General features: G+C 33.1%; 1 protein-coding gene across 1 annotated transcript; it reads right to left on the bottom strand.

Moving 5' to 3' along the window:
* Nucleotides 1-244: 244 nt before the first annotated feature.
* Nucleotides 245-19,778, bottom strand: LOC132565045 (delta-1-pyrroline-5-carboxylate dehydrogenase, mitochondrial-like). Its single transcript, XM_060229653.1, has 15 exons — nt 19,570-19,778; nt 16,890-17,091; nt 14,832-14,879; nt 12,171-12,326; nt 10,526-10,606; nt 10,262-10,336; nt 9,945-10,019; nt 9,154-9,341; nt 8,748-8,821; nt 6,456-6,697; nt 5,651-5,736; nt 4,558-4,624; nt 4,093-4,214; nt 3,765-3,883; nt 245-3,411 (listed from the first exon to the last, which is right to left on the bottom strand). The coding sequence occupies exons 1-15, from the start codon at nt 19,608-19,610 to the stop codon at nt 3,290-3,292; spliced, it is 1,698 nt and encodes a 565-aa protein (XP_060085636.1). The 5' UTR covers nt 19,611-19,778; the 3' UTR covers nt 245-3,289.
* Nucleotides 19,779-20,082: the final 304 nt, after the last annotated feature.

The following is a 20,082-nucleotide window of genomic DNA, read 5'->3' as shown; positions in this document are numbered from 1 at the left end:
CCAATTCTACAACACTTATTGATGTCATATTCCGAAAATATTCCGTATATATGTTTCCGATTTTCATTTTGAGAACAAGAAAACATATAATTGTTTTCAGATTGAAAAATTTCCTTTTATAGGATGACATTGGTGTATCTGGGATTATGTTAGGTTCAACTAGAGATGACAATAACAAGATCATAATGGATAATTTTTTCAATATTATTGCCATAGTAACAAAACATGCCACTTTCAAACACTGTTTTCATTGTGATATGCATTTATTCAAGCATCGCCTCAAACAGTATACAATGTATATCTAAGTAAGATATGGGACAGAGCCTATCCAGAATAATATATTGATTTCATTAAGAACATTAAATTGTGGGGTAAGTACATTGTATACAACATGGTGTTTATTTAGTAAACCTTAAGACATAGATTAAACAAAATTCATATTTAATAAATCTCAACTATCATCCTTCTTTATGTAAATACAAATCTGATAAAATACATCACTCCAAAACCCGATTTTATAAAGCCTTTCAGAAAACACCACATAAACACGTATATACCGAAAACCAAATTGGAATAGCACAAAAAACACGGAAAGTATTCATTCGAGAGCTTGAGATTCAATATTTCATTGATTAGAAATAAAACGTTCTTATATCTTTCTATTATGCCTTCTTTAAAATCAACAAAGAACCAACTCTATAATAAAATAAAATAATTCAGTTATAAACATAGACCAACTCAAAAGGATAAAGTCAACCTTTATCTGAAACACCAAAACAAAAACATGATTGAATATGTAATCATCTTATCCATAAAGACCAGAAAATGTATTAAAAACTAAAATGGCTTTAAAGTTCTTTTAATTTTCAACTTGCAGTATTTCATTAATGGCTTTAAAGTTCTTAATGAAATACTATAAATTGAACAGTATCTCACTTATGGCTCTGAGCATACATGATTAAAATATTTAAGCATGTACTGATGTCCTTATTAGGGAGTACATAACCTGTCATTTCTCATTCTTACATCTGTTGGTTTGCTAAATCAGAGTCTACGACCAAAGTAAATTTAATTTATATATTGAAGAATTGGAAAATTGAATTATAAATTGTACAAGTTTAAAAAATAAAAATAATTTAAACAATGTAGTTGTTGATCTCTGTAAAATAGGAATTGATTGATATGCTGGTACCATTTCATAATCTGCAATACAAGTTTAAATATTAAACAAATGTTTGCAAATGTCAAGAGACCATAAAAATACAGTTGTACAAATAAGACTATCATTTATCATGATTCTGAGTATTTAACAGTGAATAACAATTATAATTCTACATCCATCATCACACATGATTTAACTCCTGTATTTACCTGTATTGGAAGTGAAATCTTTTTTCACTTCTTATGTATCTAATTGTACTGAGGTATCCTATATCATTACTTTCCATGAATAAATCAGGTTTGTGTACTATACACTTTTTATACACGTGCATCAACCTGACGTTCAATAAAAGTTCTTATAACACATTTACTGGTAGAGAAAATGCTGACTTCAAGGTGACTTTCATCAGACAAAAAGCCCCAGTGTGAAGCATACAAAACTGATGCGATGGTTAGATATCAACCAATTTTTCTGCTGAGCTATCAATCCTATGTACTCTAAGGTAGAAAATAGTGTGACGAGATGGTAAAAGTTATAGAAAAAACTGTGTTAGATGGTACTTTAGTCTACCAGAAATGGATACCTATACACGAAATACACAATAAAAATGAACTCAGAATTTCAGTTTTCATGATAAATGAACTAACTAAAGAAAATTTTGTAACTTTTATCATGAGTTTTCTCCCTTACTTCTGGCTCAAACTCATGTTAAGAGACTTAAAGGAGGGTGAAGAATTAGTTAAGGTCCAAAGGGTGGAGATTGATTCTTCTTAAAGGTAAGCATTTATATATTATCATTTTTTATTGTGTTAGGAGGCAACTGTGTCTGGGCCCTGCCCTTCTTTTCCAAAATCCTGGATCTGTAAGTGGCAATATTATTTTAGGGCAACGAACAGATACCATTATAACGTCTAAACTCAAATGTCGAACATCCCCTGAGCAATATAAACAAAACAGGAACGTAAAGAATCTAAACTCAATAACCTGCTTTATACATTTTGCTGCCGTTACAAAATGTTTACTACTGAACAATACTATATTTACAATAATAAAATATGTGTTTAGAAAAAGAACACATTAATATTTATCAAGTACACTTTGAGGAATGGGGAACTCTTCTGAAAGAAGACGATGCATTCAATCTTCAGAGTCTTAAGGTATTAAAAAATAAACATGGAACCTAAAACAGAAGCAATAACATAGCTGCTAGCAAAGCGATACTAGACAGATAGAATGGATAACTTCCAACAAAGTCTATTTAAATTGAGCACTAAATGTTAATGATAACAAAAAAACAAAAAGTAAAAGTAGAAAACATGATATGATGTAAATATGCCCGATGTCCAAACACTGGAATGATATCAGCAGCACGTTTAAATATCAAATAAATAATCTCTAGATACTGAACATAGGATTTTCAGACCTGTCACCATTAAATACCAGGAAATTAGTTGTAGATGAAAATGAATTGATATTAACAAAATTTCTATCTGTTCCCTGGAGAGGGTAACAGCAGGATTACACAGACAAACAGTTTTGGAGTGCAGATTCCTTTTTGTATTATCCAAGTTGTGAGCCTTTTTTACAATCCAGGATCTTTAAAGGGAGAACATGGGAAAAAGGCTACTAGACAAACAACACTCACTTCAAATAACAGACATTCCTTAGTGAATTCACCATCTTTGTAAATATAAATTTATATTTATTATCTTTCCTGTGTAACTTAACAATTCATCTGGTGTTTAAAGCCACATCAATCAATGTACCTCTATATAACACTGTTTCTGATTAATATGACAATACTGTCAAATGAGTTAGTACATTATAAGTCTATATCCTCGAGTACATGTATGTATACAATAAAACTTGTAACAATTTTTGTGGATTCAATGACAATCAAGATATCTTATAAGTCAATGACAGTCAATCTTTACAAGTCCATTGTTTACGACTGTTCTCGTCAAATGACATAATTTCTGTGTGAAAACAACAAGTAAACACTACAGCTAATTTTGGCTGGGAGAACCATGTATTCAAACCACACATCCTATAACTGAGGTTTGAACACATCACAATCCCCAGTCACAGACCAACAACAGTAGTCCACATACTGTAGTGCTGGCGTCCTCACTGAGCCACTGCCATAGATGGGTATCGCCATTCCTTTGATGGAACCATTGTTTCCTTGACAGACTGGACCGACACAAATTTCAGTAAGTAGTGAGGACCCCCAGCTTTGTCATTTGTACCTGAAATGATAACCAGGATTTGTATCATTCTTGCAACTCAGAAACACTTCTTCTGTATTACACTAAATCTTAGCCATGAAGAGCTTATATTGGCTTACAGATATTTACACAACAGCACAAAAGTTAAAAGATTTGAGCACCAATATGCCATGTATAAAAATGATTCAGAAATAAAGAAACCTTAATAAAAAACATTTTTGTATCTATCATATTACACTGAAAGTACTAAATTGTAGAATGCTGTTGTTGATATACAAATTTTGTGATTTTCTCTCATTTCATCAACTTTATATTATTATAAAACAAATGACAGTCAGGACATCTTAACATTCAAACTTGACTTGAAATTCTACCTGACAGTCTAGCTCCTCCAAATGGCTGCTGTCCCACAACAGATCCAGTCGATTTATCATTGATGTAGAAATTACCAGCCGAGTCTTTAAGCATTTCAACCAGTTCTTTCTTTACTTTCCTGTGAAAAAATTTCATGACCTATCAAAATTTTTTTCAATTAAATTCCCTTCAGTCATGTTACAAGTCTGACAACAACTTCACTTTCTGGAAAATTCAAGAGAAATTCAAGCACTCATTCAAAAACAAAACTAAAACAGAAATTCAAATAAGAAAAGATAGGACTTTAATTCATTACAAAACATGCAAACATGAAATAAAAATACTTACTCATCTTGTGCATAAATGGCACCAGTCAAAGCAAAGGGTGAAGTCTTGGTGACAAGCTCTGTGACTTCTTTGTACTTGTTGTCAGGATACACATACACTGTCACGACAGGGCCAAATATTTCCTGTATGTGAACAAAATGATAACCTTTATTTGTAAGGGAGATATTCTGTAAGGTTTGCCCTGTTATTGAATTGCTTCATGACAATTTGAATCAAAAAGACAAGATCAAATTAACTGGTACCTTATAGATAGTGAAGATTAATCTATAATTTGATATAAAAACTTTTCAGGTCTTTTAATTATTCAAAGATAATCTCTGTTTTAATGTTTAAATCAAATATGTCTTAATAGTTACACAACAACAAATGAATAAAGACTTCGTCCTAAAATTTATGATATACTCATCATTTTACAATTTTATTCTCTTTTTCAAATAATAGGTAATACAATATGGAAAAGTCTACCTCCTGCATGATTTTGTCTGATGGATCACTTGTTTCTATGATGGTTGGCTCCACAAAATATCCTTTGCTGGAAACAAAAAAAAGTCAAAATATGTTTGAACAGAAAACTCCACAAATTTCATCAAATTAAGAATTACTATCACATAAAATTCTATGATATCTAAATGCATGTAAATTTTAATTAATGATCGGGATTATCTACAGATAGTATCACTCAAAAATGTTTTGTTTCTTTGTTTGCTGTGCTTAACTTCCAATGATGTCAAGGACATTTTGAGGTCGGGTTTCATTTTAATAGCTAGTGGCTACCTTACTGAACAACATATGGTAGGTCCATCACATATCACCAAGAAAAATTAGGGTAAAGTATCTGGCCTAAGGACAGAACAACTACAGTTATCAGTATCCTGTAAAACATCAGCTGGTATGTGAAATATTCTTGGGTTATGTATGCCAACACTGAACTGACCAAGGATGATTATTTTTGTAGATAGGATATACAAATTACCATCTCTCTTATTTTGCTTTCCCTTTTGTATATCAGACTGAACTGTGGAGCTTTATAGAAGTAAAGCCTTTATTTCAATAAAAATAGATTCTTTTTTAGTGTTGATTCTAAAACTAATGCTGATACTGTCCGACAGAATGTACTATCTGTATATATCACAGCTGACTTTTTATCAGAGGATCAAATTCATTATGATATTGATATATTCAGCTGCATTAGAAGTACCTCGGTATCATCATATCATATTGAAGTTTATTCTTTGAAAATCCCACCATTATTGATAAAACATTGATTTTGTTTGGTAAATCCTGGCAGTAACTGAAGCCAACATACTTAATACTCAAAATCACCATAAGTTTAAATAATCATGTAAAAAAAATGCTGCAGTTTTCAGTAAATATTCGGTATAAGTAAAAGACATGGCGTGTGTCTGATTTGTCCAAGCTTAACATTGGCCCTAGACAGAAAAGCATTTGCAACATTTGTCATTTGTTACCCACATCAAAATATAGCTGCAATTTGACAATGATCATGTATTCTATATTTAACTTTCACTACTTAGATATTTACTAACTCAGAACATACCTGTTGTCACATGAGCCACCAGCAACGACTGAGAGATTTGGAGATGTCTTTGCATGATCTAAATATCCCTTGATGCGACCAAAAGACTGAAAAAGAAAAAGAAAATTCTATAATATATTTAATAATAACAGTCTAGCATTTAAACCAGAGAATGCTTAGCTTTCACTTCCTGATTTGTTAACACTTTCAATAATACATTTCAAAACATTAGCACTTGAGCCATACTGTTTTACAATCAACAGGCACAAATTGTCTTTAATGCTAAGCTACATGTTGCTGTTTGGCAGCTTTGATTACATAAAGAATATTTTGTCTCAATAAATATAAAAGCCTTCAACTCCAGCAACATGAAGTTGTTTGAAGGAGAAAATTTGACAACAGAAGGATGAACAATCCACCAAAGCTTATGCTCAACAGCTTTTTTCGGCCAAGTGGGCGAAACGAGATTGAGGCTCATGGATCTTGATGGTCTTCAGAATCATTTAAAAGCTATTGTTTTTGTTGTCGTAACATATTACCACAATAATCATTATGTTAACAAAGTATGATAATTTGAACTAAATTGTACATGTGTATTAATGCAAATATACAATAACTTTGTCATCCTGTATTAACAATACTATCAAGTATGGAAAAATTTAACAAATTGTGATAAAAACTTAATTTTTACTTTGCAAACAATATATCTGTTATAGGGTACCTTGTCATGAATACCTGCATAAACCTAAGTGTCATCATATCTGTTGTTGTGTACCTTGTCATCAATAACTGATCACACAAAAGTGTCCTATCTGTAGTTGTGTACCTTATCATCAATCACAGCAGACACAAAGGTGTCATTTTCCAGTGGGGAGCCCACTTTGATTTGCTTGTGGATGTTGACCATGCCGTCTTTGATCTTAGGCCACAAGGATTCTGGGACATACGCACGGGAACAAGCTGAGCACTTCTGACCACCATACTCAAAAGCTGACCGAATGGTGCCGTTAACAACACTGTCAGCATCTGCCGATGGGTGAACGAAGTGGAAGTTCTTTCCTCCACACTCTGGAAAGTGACCAGTTTATATAAATTAACACACATGGACAGCCTACTTCCTCAACACTCTGGAAAGTGACCAGTTTATATAAATTAACACACATGGACAGCCTACTTCCTCAACACTCTGGAAAGTGATCAGTTTATATAAATTAACACACATGGAGGGTCTACTTCCTCCACACTCTGGAAAGTGACCAGTTTACATAAATTACACACATGGACAGCCTACTTCCTCCACACTCTGGAAAGTGACCAGTTTATATAAATTAACACACCTGAACAGCCTACTTCCTCCACACTCTGGAAAGTGACTAGTTTATATAAATTAACACACATGGACAGCCTACTTCCTCCACACTCTGGAAAGTGACCAGTTTATATAAATTAACACACATGGACAGCCTACTTCCTCCACACTCTGGAAAGTGACCAGTTTATATAAATTAACACACCTGAAAAGCCTACTTCCTCCACACTCTGGAAAGTGACCAGTTTATATAAATTAACACACATGGACAGCCTACTTCCTCCACACTCTGGAAAGTGACCAGTTTATTTAAATTAACACACATGGACAGCCTACTTCCTCCACACTCTGGAAAGTGACCAGTTTATTTAAATTACACACATGGACAGCCTACTTCCTCCACACTCTGAAAAGTGACCAGTTTATATAAATTAACACACATGGACAGCCTACTTCCTCCACACTCTGGAAAGTGACCAGTTTATTTAAATTACACACATGGACAGCCTACTTCCTCCACACTCTGAAAAGTGACCAGTTTATATAAATTAACACACATGGACAGCCTACTTCCTCCACACTCTGGAAAGTGACCAGTTTATATAAATCAACACACATGAACAGCCTACTTCCTCCACACTCTGGAAAGTGATCAGTTTATTTAAATTACACACATGGACAGCCTACTTCCTCCACACTCTGGAAAGTGACCAGTTTATATAAATCAACACACATGGACAGCCTATTTCCCCCACACTCTGGAAAGTGACCAGTTTATATAAATCAACACACATGGACAGCCTACTTCCTCCACACTCTGGAAAGTGACCAGTTTATATAAATCAACACACATGAACAGCCTAACAGTAAACATTGTTGACACTGCTTTTTATTTTAAGTTATTAACATGCCATACCACTAACTTCATTCTCTCTAATTCAAAGTCTGACAAAAATGTAGGTTCCAAAAATTTGATACTGAAACAAAATATACACCCAGTTACATTCAATCTTACAAAAGATTAATTAATCTTGACAAAATCCTATCGTTTCTATAGAAGAAAGGTTTTCAATAATTTATCTAATTTCCTCTTTAAGATCCTGTCCCTCAGGTCCCAGAAGGTCTAGACATACCATACAAAACTGTTTACCTGTCGCGTCAAGGATGCTTCTGAGCATCATAATCAATTAATATCTTCAAACCAAAAGATGACGACAGATTTTAAAATCATTCCTACATTTCTCCATTTGAGGCCCACTAATCTGAACCTAGTACACTCAGACCCTTGGTGGTGATGCTTCTGAACAAACACAGATAGAATCCTGTCATTCTTCTTTCAGAGGGATTTCAATTAACAAAAACAGAAAAATTCTGAATTTCCCCCAAACAATGAGTCCCCTTCACAAACAGATGTTGCTTTAATTTCCCTAATTGAGCTCCATCCACTTGTTTCTCCCAGGTTTTCATCAAGGATGCTTCTAACCAAAGTCAGCAATAACATTTTTTTAAGAGAGGAAGGGTACTGTTCAGCATTTGTATAAAATCAAATATGGATAATGAATCTTCATATTTTACAATATTATATATTATTTTTTATTTGAAATATTTCTGGTTTGAAGGAATAACTCATATGAGTCTGGGATATTTTCGGTACTTCTCTAGGTTTAATGAATCTCTCTGGTTTTAAAGAATACCTCCTAAGAGTCTGGGATATGTTTGATATTCCTCTAGGTTTTATGAATCTTTCTGTTTTGAAGGAATATCTCTCTAGGTTTTATGTATGTAAATATTTCTGGAATGAAATATTACCTCCTATGAGTCTGGGATATGTTCGGTACTTCTCCAAGTTTTGGCCAACCTGCTTCCACAAGTGATGAAAGGTCCTGTCAAACAGTCAGATTTTAAAACAATACCGGGCAATATCATTTACATGGCAACTTTAACCTTTCCATCTTTATTAACAATCTCTAGCACCAAATACTATGAATTCAGGTAATTTATATGTGCAGTTGTGTTAAATAGAAAATATTTTCTAAAACATACATATTCACATCCTGCCTGTGATAAAAAATGTCCTTGTAATTCTGCCTAAGCTTGATATAAAATTCAGACAGTGAGTGGAACAAACTTTGGTTTGGAATTGAGCAAAGACTTGCTGATAGGAAGATTTCCTTACATGCTTTTCCCATTTTGTAGCACAGAAATTCAAACCTACCTGACACTGCCTGTGAAATTGATACCAGCAAGGTCATGGGAGTTTGTAATTGTATCCCCAAACACCGGACCATCTGCAGGAATGAAGTTGATGACACCTGCTGGAACCCCAGCCTCACGAAAGATCTTGAACACTGTATAGTTGGATAGCATGGCAGTGTCGGAAGGTTTCCACAGACACACATTACCCTGGTAAAACAATCATATCAAGCATGACAGGATGGGTGATTTGTTTGGGAAACCACATAACAAAAACAAAAATTTAAAGGTGGTCCCCCATCTAGTAAAATATGATAATTTTTACAGGTACTTGTAAATAGTCATTGTTTTCAGATCTCTTTTCCTATTCCTTAACCTTTGGACGATCAAATGTCCAGCTTGACCAAGAGAACACTATCCTAAAAACAGCATAACCTTATGCTTTACTCTTTATTCAGATGAGTGACGATATGTATTGTAAATTAGGCCACATCATCAAAACAAAGAGTGTGCAAAAATTAGGAACAGAAATTCTGAGGTTGATTTAATATATCGTAAATATCTGTCAACAACCATGTTTTGTAGCTCACATCTTATCTAGTCATTCTGACAAGTTTGATCAAATCAGGATTTCCTTAATTAGTTAATACGTTATCAGGCATTTTTGGGAAGACAGTGAAAATCAATTACGGAAATAGACAACCATAAATCTCACTTTGTTGTTCTATAGTAAAATCATATTCAGCAGTATACATTTTTCAATCTAAAGCAGAAAAAAATTATTAGAGATAAGTAGATAAGTCTAAGACAGACCATGAGGGCTGGAGCCTGTGCTAAATGACCTCCAATGGCTGTGAAGTTAAATGGAGTGATAGCAGCCCAGAAACCCTGTAATGCAACAAAAAATGTGTCATTAGGCAGCACAGTTAAAACCAAATCAAAATGTTCACATTTGGAATAAATGACTCAGTTAATAGTCTGTGGATAAGTTCTCCATTCATGCTAAAGTGAAAAAATGACTAGCAAAATCCTTTTTTTTATTGATTTCTGATTTTTTTTAACTGGAAAGGATATATCTTCCATTCTGTTTTAATCAAATGAATTCAAACTTTAAATTACTGTAGACCTACCTCCATTCCTCTATACACTGTGGAATTCTTGGTGACATTTTCAGCTGGACTGAGGGGTTGGTATTTTGTTATATCCTTTGCAACAAAAATAATTACAAAATAAAAGGAATTAACAATGAACAGAACCATCAATAAACTAGTAATTAAGAGTTTATTTTTGTTTTTATTTTCCTAGCGAAACAAAATCCCTAAAGTAAATTACTGAAGTAACCTTATTGCTGGATTCTTCTGAAAATTATGTTGATAGAAATTTGAATCACTTACCTGAGCAAACTGTGAGTTAAAGCGGAGGAAATCGATGAGCTCAGCAGCTGCGTCTATCTCAGCTTGTACAACATTCTTTGCCTATAAATGTCATGTTTACACAACAAAAATCAAAAGGTGAAATGCATATATATATGTACTTAAAGTTTGTGTTATTCTTTACTGTTAACATCAAACCACACACTGGTCAGAATACTGTAAAACATGAAGCTTTCTTCTTAATTTTGTGGGTTATATAAAAACTACAAAAATAAAATCCAATGAATAAGACTGTAATTAGAAGAATTATGTGTGTATTTATGACATCAAAGAAAGTTCTTTCCCTCAGAAGGATGTCTTAGGCTTAAATCACCTAAGGAAATTCCCCAAACACTATAGGTTACACAGTATCTTTGAATTCACTTAACCAGAGTTTCCCCATGATCATAGCCATGCAGCTGATCTGCTGGCTCTCTTACAATGTACATCCCTATGGGTACATATATGACTGCTGTGAACTTGAATTTGGTCAGACACCCTTTATTTTCATAAACTTTGTAGGACTAAAGATAATCTTGAGCCTGTGGTTTTGAGTTATCATTTTGAGAAAATTTTAACAAATATGACACCTGTGCCCTACATTTGTAATAGCAGGTTACTAAGCAAATATCAAACTTCAATGCCTTTAGGCTTTACCATGCTGATTGTATTTGACCTCTGTTCACTTAAATATAGGTCAAGGGCATTCATTTCACAAATTGGGAAGCACTCATTAAACCAGCACACTATGGTTTGAGCTAATTCACAGATATAAAATTTCATGCATACCTATGAATTGATGTATATAAGCTTAACATATATTTTCTTAGATATTCAATCACTGTAGAAATATTTGCTGGGTATGTAAATTGCACTATCTTCAATTCTTGCAAATACAGCAAAATTAAATTCATTGCATTAATTAATTCCAACTTTGCGGTATGTAAGGCTACATTTGAGCCAGTCTTTGAGCTGAACATGCAGCAGGTGGGTGTTCTTTGCATTCTAGCCTCAACACCCTAGCTATACATATATTATAAAATCTACATAGATAGATGTACCTGTAATGTTCACCTCAGTAGATATATGTAATTCAATCTACATGTCTCTCTCCTTGGCATTGAAAATGTCAAAATTTTGCTGTTGTAGTAAAACCTACCATCTACACAATGTACTAGTTGTGTGTGGTGTATGTGTATAAGGGATAGTCCAGCTTTAGAACGCTTCAGGTATCGGGTAAGTAAATACATCAGAAATGAACATAAATACATTTTCCTTAGATTCCTGGTATCCAATTTCTGCTGAACTTTTCCCAGCTGACTGGTGTCTATTACAACAGATAAACAACTATCATGTCACCTGATCACAATATACCAGGTTAGACTGTCTACATGTGTGCAGGATGCTCCAGACTAATTTATATCTACTTTGTGCTTCTGAACTATTCAACACTGTCGTTTATGTTGTAAATGCCTGGAGAAATCATCTTCATTACTGCCAAAATAATTAGGAATTAAAATGAAAAAATCTGCCGAAATATTCAATGAAAGCAAAAATGCTTAAATTAAACACTTTAAAATAAAACATTTATAAAGGAAATATGGTGCCCTTGTTCGTATAAACCAACCTGTCCCATCATTGTAGTGGCCAGGAGGTCCATTCTGTACTTTCCACTCATCAGGTCAGCTGCCTTGAGGAAGATCTCAGCCCGCTCATAAAGAGGGCGTCTCTCCCAGTCCCGTCGTACGCGTAAACTTGTATCTATCCCTTTCTGTACAATGTCCTGCACACATCAAATGAATACCTCATATCTTTGAACTTTGAACTGTGTATTATAAATAGAGCTTAGACAATATCACATGTAAACATTAATATCTAAGTTCACATTTTTCAATAAACATGAATTTGCAAATGTCCTACAAACAATACAAAGCACATAATGTACATGTTTAAATATGAACCATCACTGTCATTTTTTTTTGAGGGGTATGGTAGATGAAGAAAGATATCAGTAGCATAATGAAATCTGCATTAAAATTCTGCAACACACAATATTCTGTGCATCAGTTTGCTATTCAAATAGGTGCATTGGTGTGGGATAAGATTGGAAAAACACTTCATTACTGAATCTTAAGAATGAAATATTGACACATATGATTTATTGGCAATAATTATGTTCAATCTTAAACAAAATCTGTGACAAATATATGTATGCTAGACTCAAAGGGTCAAACCCTCAAAAAGTACTAACAATTAAACTGTGAAAATAACAAGGCCTGATTCTGATTGTTGTTATTGTAAATTTATTATAATATATAAAAAGAGAATTGAGAGGATTAAACCATCAAATTAATCAAAACTTCCTGTAGAATTTAGAAAAAAACTGCAAATTCAAGTAAATTTTTTTCTTAATAATTGTCCTCTACAGAAATAGATTTTTGTGCCTCCAGACATGTTGGTAACACCAGGTATGTTCACCCATGTATGACTCTACCTCCCTGACACTAAGGTATTATATTTCAAGTAAACAGCAGCAGAATTTTTAAACACAAATTCATCTCATCTTCCAGAATCAACAATACACTTACACCATCTTTAAATATATTCTAGTATACACCATTGGTTTGACAGCCAGAGAAGAATTTAGAGAAACTCTCACCTAGCTAGGCATTGTAAGGAAATTAGAGAAGGGATTTTATATCCTAGCTCAGCTGACAGTATAACCCAACCAGGATCTGATGAATCTGTACATTAGACACTTCCCAAAGAAATTTGACAGGCCAGGGTCTATGAAAATGAGATATTTATATAAAGGATATTAAGAATATAATACCCCACATTGAATAATAGCAAACCTTATTCTTAATGCTGAGGATCCCTGTATGCTTATCTGCTGTTTCACTCAATTTATGTCTGCTTGTTTTTCTTGTTTGTATCTTAGCTAGTTATGAAATTTTAACTTCTAAAAATACTGTAAAAACATTAATTTTTGAGAGAAATTGATGTTCATTGATTTTGTGGGTACATTTCAAATGCTGACGAAATGTTAAAATTAATACATCCATAAAATTTTCTTTTCTTTTTTGAAAATTTATGAAAATTAAGCCCTGAGGAAATATATAATTCTACGGCAGGTTGAGCAAGGGAATAATAACTGCCAATGTTGTTTTCCGCTAAACTCAGAGGAAAATCCATGTTGACTTAGAGTTATAGATCAGTAACATGGCCATGTAAATTGTCATTTAATCAAATGTCATAGATTTCTAAAGTATCAGCAAAGCCAGTTACATTCATCCTAAAGGATAAAACTAATAAGACCATTTTGTTCCCGTGATTGTTAAACTCAGAAAACTTGGATTGTAAAACGTGTTCACTTCTTCATTATGGTAGGGACTCCAATGAATTGAGGTGTATGACAATGGATTACTATACCAGCTGTGTGATTACAGTATATTCTAAAGTGAATAAGTTTAATAGTGACTACCGATCAGGATATTTTGTTTCTAAAACATCAGTAATTATTGTAGGATTTTTTCTGGTAAATCCAGAGCACCCATTCCAAAATTTCGATGAATCCAATCATGTACAAAGACATATTGTGGGTTTTCAAAATTTTAATGCGCTCCACAGGAAAGGCACGAGTTCTAACTCAAACATTTGAATCCAGAAAATCACTGAAAAATTCCTTGTTGTGACCTCAGGTCATCGGGAACGAAACCTGTACCACTTTTAATCTATATATAATTATAGAAATAAGGTACACATGACCACTGAATGCAGAAAACTCAAATGCCAATAACTAACAACAGAAAATGATAAGTAATAAAGGCTATGAATTTTGAAATCAACCAAAATAAAAAACCTTCTTAATGTTACATATAAATTATTGAAACCTATACATAATTATTTTGACAATCATTTTGCAGTAATACTTACATCAAACTTTCGAAGACTATGCTGGTGTATATCACCAAACATGCTACAATAATTTTTTCACTCTTTTTTCTTCAACTTACGCATATTGTGAACTGTTTGTTTTTGAATAGAATTAAAAACTGTGTAAAAATTAAAATCATATAAACCATTAATTACACAACTTACATAAATAAAACATTTTCTTCATTTCTTGATAGTACAATTTCATTAAAAAAAAAAGTCTAAAAAGCAAGCTATTTTTACTACACATGTATCTGCATTACCGAAAGAAGTCTGTATTGACAAGGTTTGACTTATTTAGCAATGCTTGACAATTATGTGCTAGTACAAGTATATATAAATAGTTACTTACAGCAGATGCATAAGAAAACTGTGCTATCCTCTTCTGATGATCAAATGGCTGCAAAAAAGAACGTTAATAATTTCATGTGATTTTTATAATTAATTGATATTAAATTTGAAGCCTGTTATATATATAAAAAGTCATCTTGTCTCTACAAATTTCATATAGATATAAATGATTGCATACTCAGACACAATTCTTCACTTGAAGGACTTTTTAAGTTTGGTATCACCAAATCTCAAGGATTTACCTCTTCTTCTATCAAATGTCAAGTTGTGTGTTTTTCATTTAGCTGAAGGATACACGGGGTCTATGATTCAAAATCAACCAATTTTTGAAAATTCATAAGATAAATCATATATTGGATATTTTTGAGAATTTTGCAACTCTTTCCAAATCACAAAAAATAAAAACTCAAATATTGTATTTTTTTCTTTTCATTGTAAAACTATAGATAATACATCTAGAGAGCTGATGTACGGACATGCAACTGAGCACTTTCTAGTCATGAATACTTCTGTAGAAAATAAATACTGGTTAGCATATCAATCTCTTGTATAGTGTGATGGTAGAATCTACATAAGTATACATGTAAACATGTATATGTAAACTAAGTCATTCCAAAATCTTCAAAGAAGGCATTTCAACTTTCTTAGATAACTACATCATATAAAAAAAAGGTGCAAAATTTGAGAAAGAAAAAAATTGGGGATTTTTGCAAAGATTTTGCAGTGCCAAAATACCTAGATATACAGTAACATTATTACTAAAAAGAGGCCCAATTGCCCTGTATTGCTGACCTGCTCAACAGTTCACATTTGTCTAAATTTTGTTGTTTAAGTGCTGTGTGAGCAGACTTCGTAGCATTTTGTTCATGCATGATACTAATTCAACTAACTTATTTTTTTTACTTAATGAGATAAAATGTTTACATCAATTTGAACACTTTGACTACTCTAACCTTGAAAGCAGTTCCTTGATTATTGACAAAAATTAGCTTCAAGATTTCAACATATTCAATCGCAGTGACCTTTGAAGAAGACAAGGTCATTCATTTGAAGAAACAAGGTTAGCTTTCATATGAGCATGCTGTAAGCCCAGTATCCTGACACTAGGCCCCTTCATCCAAGCAATCCATAGCTAGCATGAATATTGTGCCCTAAGGGGCCTCTTGGTTATTCAGAATGATTCACTTTACTATTTTACCACATTTTACATAATATGTGATGTTGAAAGTGAACCATGGTCATTCATTTGAATAGACTCATGAATCTTGATCTTTAAGTTATTGTGAAGAAGTTAATTGAATAAATAAATCCAATTGACCTTTCTGATCTGGAAAGAAAATAAAGATTCATACTTTGAACGTTCGAGCAAGTTACTATCATGTCAACTCTTGTATTTTTTTTTCTTAAATAGTTATTGAAAGAAGTAGCTTTCAATAATTTACCATATTTGTCACCTTTCACCTGTCATTCCTTCAAATCAACTTGATAATCCTTCATCCACTCGAGCATGATAAAGGTTTAATATCATGTCATTGGGTCTCTTGGTTATTAAGAAGAAGTTGTTTCAAAGATTTTAGCCCCTTTGACCTTCATATTATGCCAAGTTTATTAAATTTAACAAACAAGATAGCCATTTATCTTTCCATGCCATTGGTCTATAATAATGACAGTTGACTTCTTGGTAAATAATCTAAGTGATGAAGCTGTTTAAAAATTGAAACATATTTGATATCTTTGACCTTGAAGTTAGTTTTTCAAAAATTTTAGCAGCTGTTTAGCATGTTACAGGCCAGACCTAATATCATAACAATGTACCTCTTTGTCATAAAGACATTGTTATTAAAAGAGGACATTACTGGTGAGATTAAATTTATAGTAGACAATTTGAAGCTATATTTGGTTCAGTAAATTTTCATACAAAGTGAAAAGATGATGATGGACAAAGTAAGCAATAATTACAAAGATGTAAAAGATCTAGTTTTCCTTGTCTTTCTAAATATAACGTAAAATCTCTACCCCCCTCCCCCCCCCCCCCAATTAATATATACCAAATACTTACAGCAACTTGGTGGCGAACTTCATTTGTTCTGATTTCCTCATCCCCAATGACAATTGGGATATCCTCCACAGAATTCTCATATTTTGCAAGGGCTGCTTCAAGTTCCTTCTTTTCTTTGCTGCCTGGGGCATATTCATGCATTGGCTCATTGACAGCTACATATTGGTCAGGTATTGAGGACAGACAGCGACTTAATGCAACACTGAAAAAGTTACAGCATCAGTGTAGAAAGGATTTCAGTGCATACCTGTTGTAGACCAAGACATGACCTTTGAGTTGTTAGACTTTGTGAAGGATGGGAAAGAATGAAAGAGCTTAGGCCTATCCTTACCAGCATTAACTGATTGGAAACTCCCTTAGATGTCTAGATATACAATGTGGAATATATGTATAGAACATAGCGTGCAGAAAGCAAGTTGTCAGTAGTAAATCATGTTCAAGGACAGGGGTGAAATATCTTCACTCTCCCTCTTTATTACATGTATCACTGAAAATTGTAAATAAATGTGCCCTGCTACTTCCACTGTACATAATTATATATGTTATTTCTAATTTCAATTAAAAGCAAGAAAGCAAGTTGTCAGTAGTAAATCATGTTCAAGGACAGGGGTGAAATATCTTCACTCTCCCTCTTTATTACATGTATCACTGAAAATTGTAAATAAATGTGCCCTGCTACTTCCACTGTACATAATTATATATGTTATTTCTAATTTCAATTAAATGCAAATGATTATCTTTCACTCAAAACTGTTCCCAACTTGTTTTTTTATGCTTAGGGGGAGAGGGATGAGGTTTACATTTGAGTAATGACTCTGTTTGGTGGACACACTTAATACCATTCTGAAGGCCTAATAGTCCAAAGGTCTATTACTCTGAAGGTCTTTAAGATGGTCTGAAGGCCAGCTCCATATCTGAATACTCAATAATCCAAAGTTGGTTAAGTGTTGAGTATTGTGTTTATATTATAATAGTTCTATAATTTTATAAATATTATAAACTATAATAAAAATTTATCATATACATTAAGACATAGTACCTAGATTATGACAGGTTTTGATACAAAAAATGTACTTGGTAGAATGAAGCTTATAGAAAGTAAGTTGCACAAATAATTCTTCAGAAAAAGGCGCAAATAAACAAGAAGAAATCAAGAATGGAAGGAAATCGTGGTACGAAAACAAGAAAGTAAATGTGTAGCCACAGTGGGACAGGCAAATGAAGATGGTGACAAAACATTGGCACACAAAACTGCATCAGAAATACAATATGGATTTGCACCGCAAAACTCTTTACTGCTTTGAAAAATCAATATAAAAATTTGATATTATAAACATTATTTATTCTGATGACAACACAGTAAAAAGTTGAAGTTTTCAAGACACAATCTAATATTAAAGCTAAAAAACTTCTATATTTTCATATGACATCCAGATAAATTTCTTCATGTAACAAATCATCTCAGTAACTTACATAAACCAATTATAAAACCAATTAAAAGGAATCTAAAATGAGGCAATAATCATTTGGTCCACAAGATCTGGTGGTCATGCACCACAAAGGCCACACAAATCCATTCCTGATTATTTTTGTGAATGAACAGGAAAAACACACCTGGGTGGTCACATCAACTCACTACTTTTACTATCCATCACTCTGAAATTTGGACATTTTCCCCTAATACCAGTGTACATATTTGTGCATACATGACTTTCCTAAAAGTAGATATAGGACTTAATGTCTATATTTTTATTACTATCATCATAGACTTGAGAATTTATACAATTTTGGCCAGAATCACAATGACCCATCATGTCAATACATTGTACCATTTATACATTTATTATATTGGTCAAACCTTCTATTGTCGACCTGCCTTTCCCTTCATGAATCTGGAGACAAACAAATGAAGAAAGACTATAACACATTGACTGTTTGTTAAATGCTATCACATACAACACTAATGCGACATATGCGGACTATTCCACATGTGCCCACTTGGTTTAATTAAATGCATGAATATAATTTGTTGATATTTGAAATATTAAGTGCCATTGACAGCTGATATAAATGTTAAATAAAATGGTGTATTATATCAACATTACACTATTATGACATAAATGTTAACCCCAATTCTTATAGAAAAGCTTCATTCTTGCACAAAAAAAAGAGCACAGTTCAGTTAATGAAAAAAGGGCATTGCAAATTGAGTATAGGTTAAATTTTCATATTGAGATACATGTAGGTCATGAAGCAAACACTGTCTGTACAACACAGGATTAGACAATGGAACCTGTAGACTAATAGACTTTCGGACAATATTAGGCCTTTGGATTTTTATTTGGCCTTTGACTCGTCAACTTAAATCAATGACGATCATCAACAGGTGCTCCCTGGGCTCTGTGGACAGGTAAAACAAAATTGACAGTGCAATGTCAACACGTTTATGTTGTCGCCACACATGCATACGTAGGTGAACATGCTGAACATATTTCTTATTTATTAAAGTTCAAACGTAAAACTTAGCAATCTGGTATGTTAATTATAAACATTAACTACCCCTGAGGATTGCACGAGAGGTCAAAACACAAATGCGTATTCACTAACAATTAACATGACCTCATGACAATTGCCAAATAAGTATGATCTTTCAACACAACATTCGTTCAGATGCACTCACCGTTTCGGGAGAAATCTCGCATATCTCGTAATAGAAAGCATTATGGCTCTTTATGTTTTATGTAGCACACGAGACACAGTTACAGTACACTGTCAACTCTTCTCGGGTAGCTATAAAATTTAACACATGTGTTTGTAGGTCGGTCACCGTGTATACCTCCGCTGTAGAATAAAGTTCGTTAGTTAAAATTATCATATCAACACAAAATTAAGAATTAATCGAAGTATACCTTCGTAACATACAAAGTTTAGCAACGATATAAATTTTGACTACAATTTATGTAAATATCCCTTATTTAACACCAGACACTTTAGATATTTATTTACGCACCAATATTGGAGGTGTGTGGTATGTTGACCAATCAAAACAATGATAACATCCTAAACTTGGACCCAATCAAACGTGCTATAACATTCAACTTTCACTTTGATTGAGGCACTGGATACGAAGTGTTTCGTTGCTCAAATCTTTAAGAATGCTATTACGGAATAAGAAGATATAGCGCGTACAACA

The sequence above is a fragment of the Ylistrum balloti genome, unplaced genomic scaffold (assembly GCF_031769215.1).
Source record: "Ylistrum balloti isolate Yb309-2 unplaced genomic scaffold, AGI_CSIRO_Ybal_v1 Utg369570, whole genome shotgun sequence".
Lineage (NCBI taxonomy): Eukaryota > Metazoa > Mollusca > Bivalvia > Pectinida > Pectinidae > Ylistrum > Ylistrum balloti.
The sequence above is the reverse complement of the archived record's forward strand: the minus strand, read 5'-3'. Positions and strand labels throughout refer to the sequence as shown.

What these genes read in the sequence shown, in the direction of transcription:
- LOC132565045 (XM_060229653.1), bottom strand. Translation starts at nt 19,610, where the DNA reads ATGCTTTCTATTACGAGATATGCGAGATTTCTCCCGAAACG. An exon ending in ATATCCCAGACTCATAGGAG is followed by an intron (nt 6,698 to 8,747) that starts GTAATATTTCAT and finishes GTCACTTTCCAG; the next exon opens with AGTGTGGAGGAAAGAACTTC. An exon ending in GCCATTTATGCACAAGATGA is followed by an intron (nt 3,884 to 4,092) that starts GTAAGTATTTTT and finishes ATTTTTTCACAG; the next exon opens with GAAAGTAAAGAAAGAACTGG.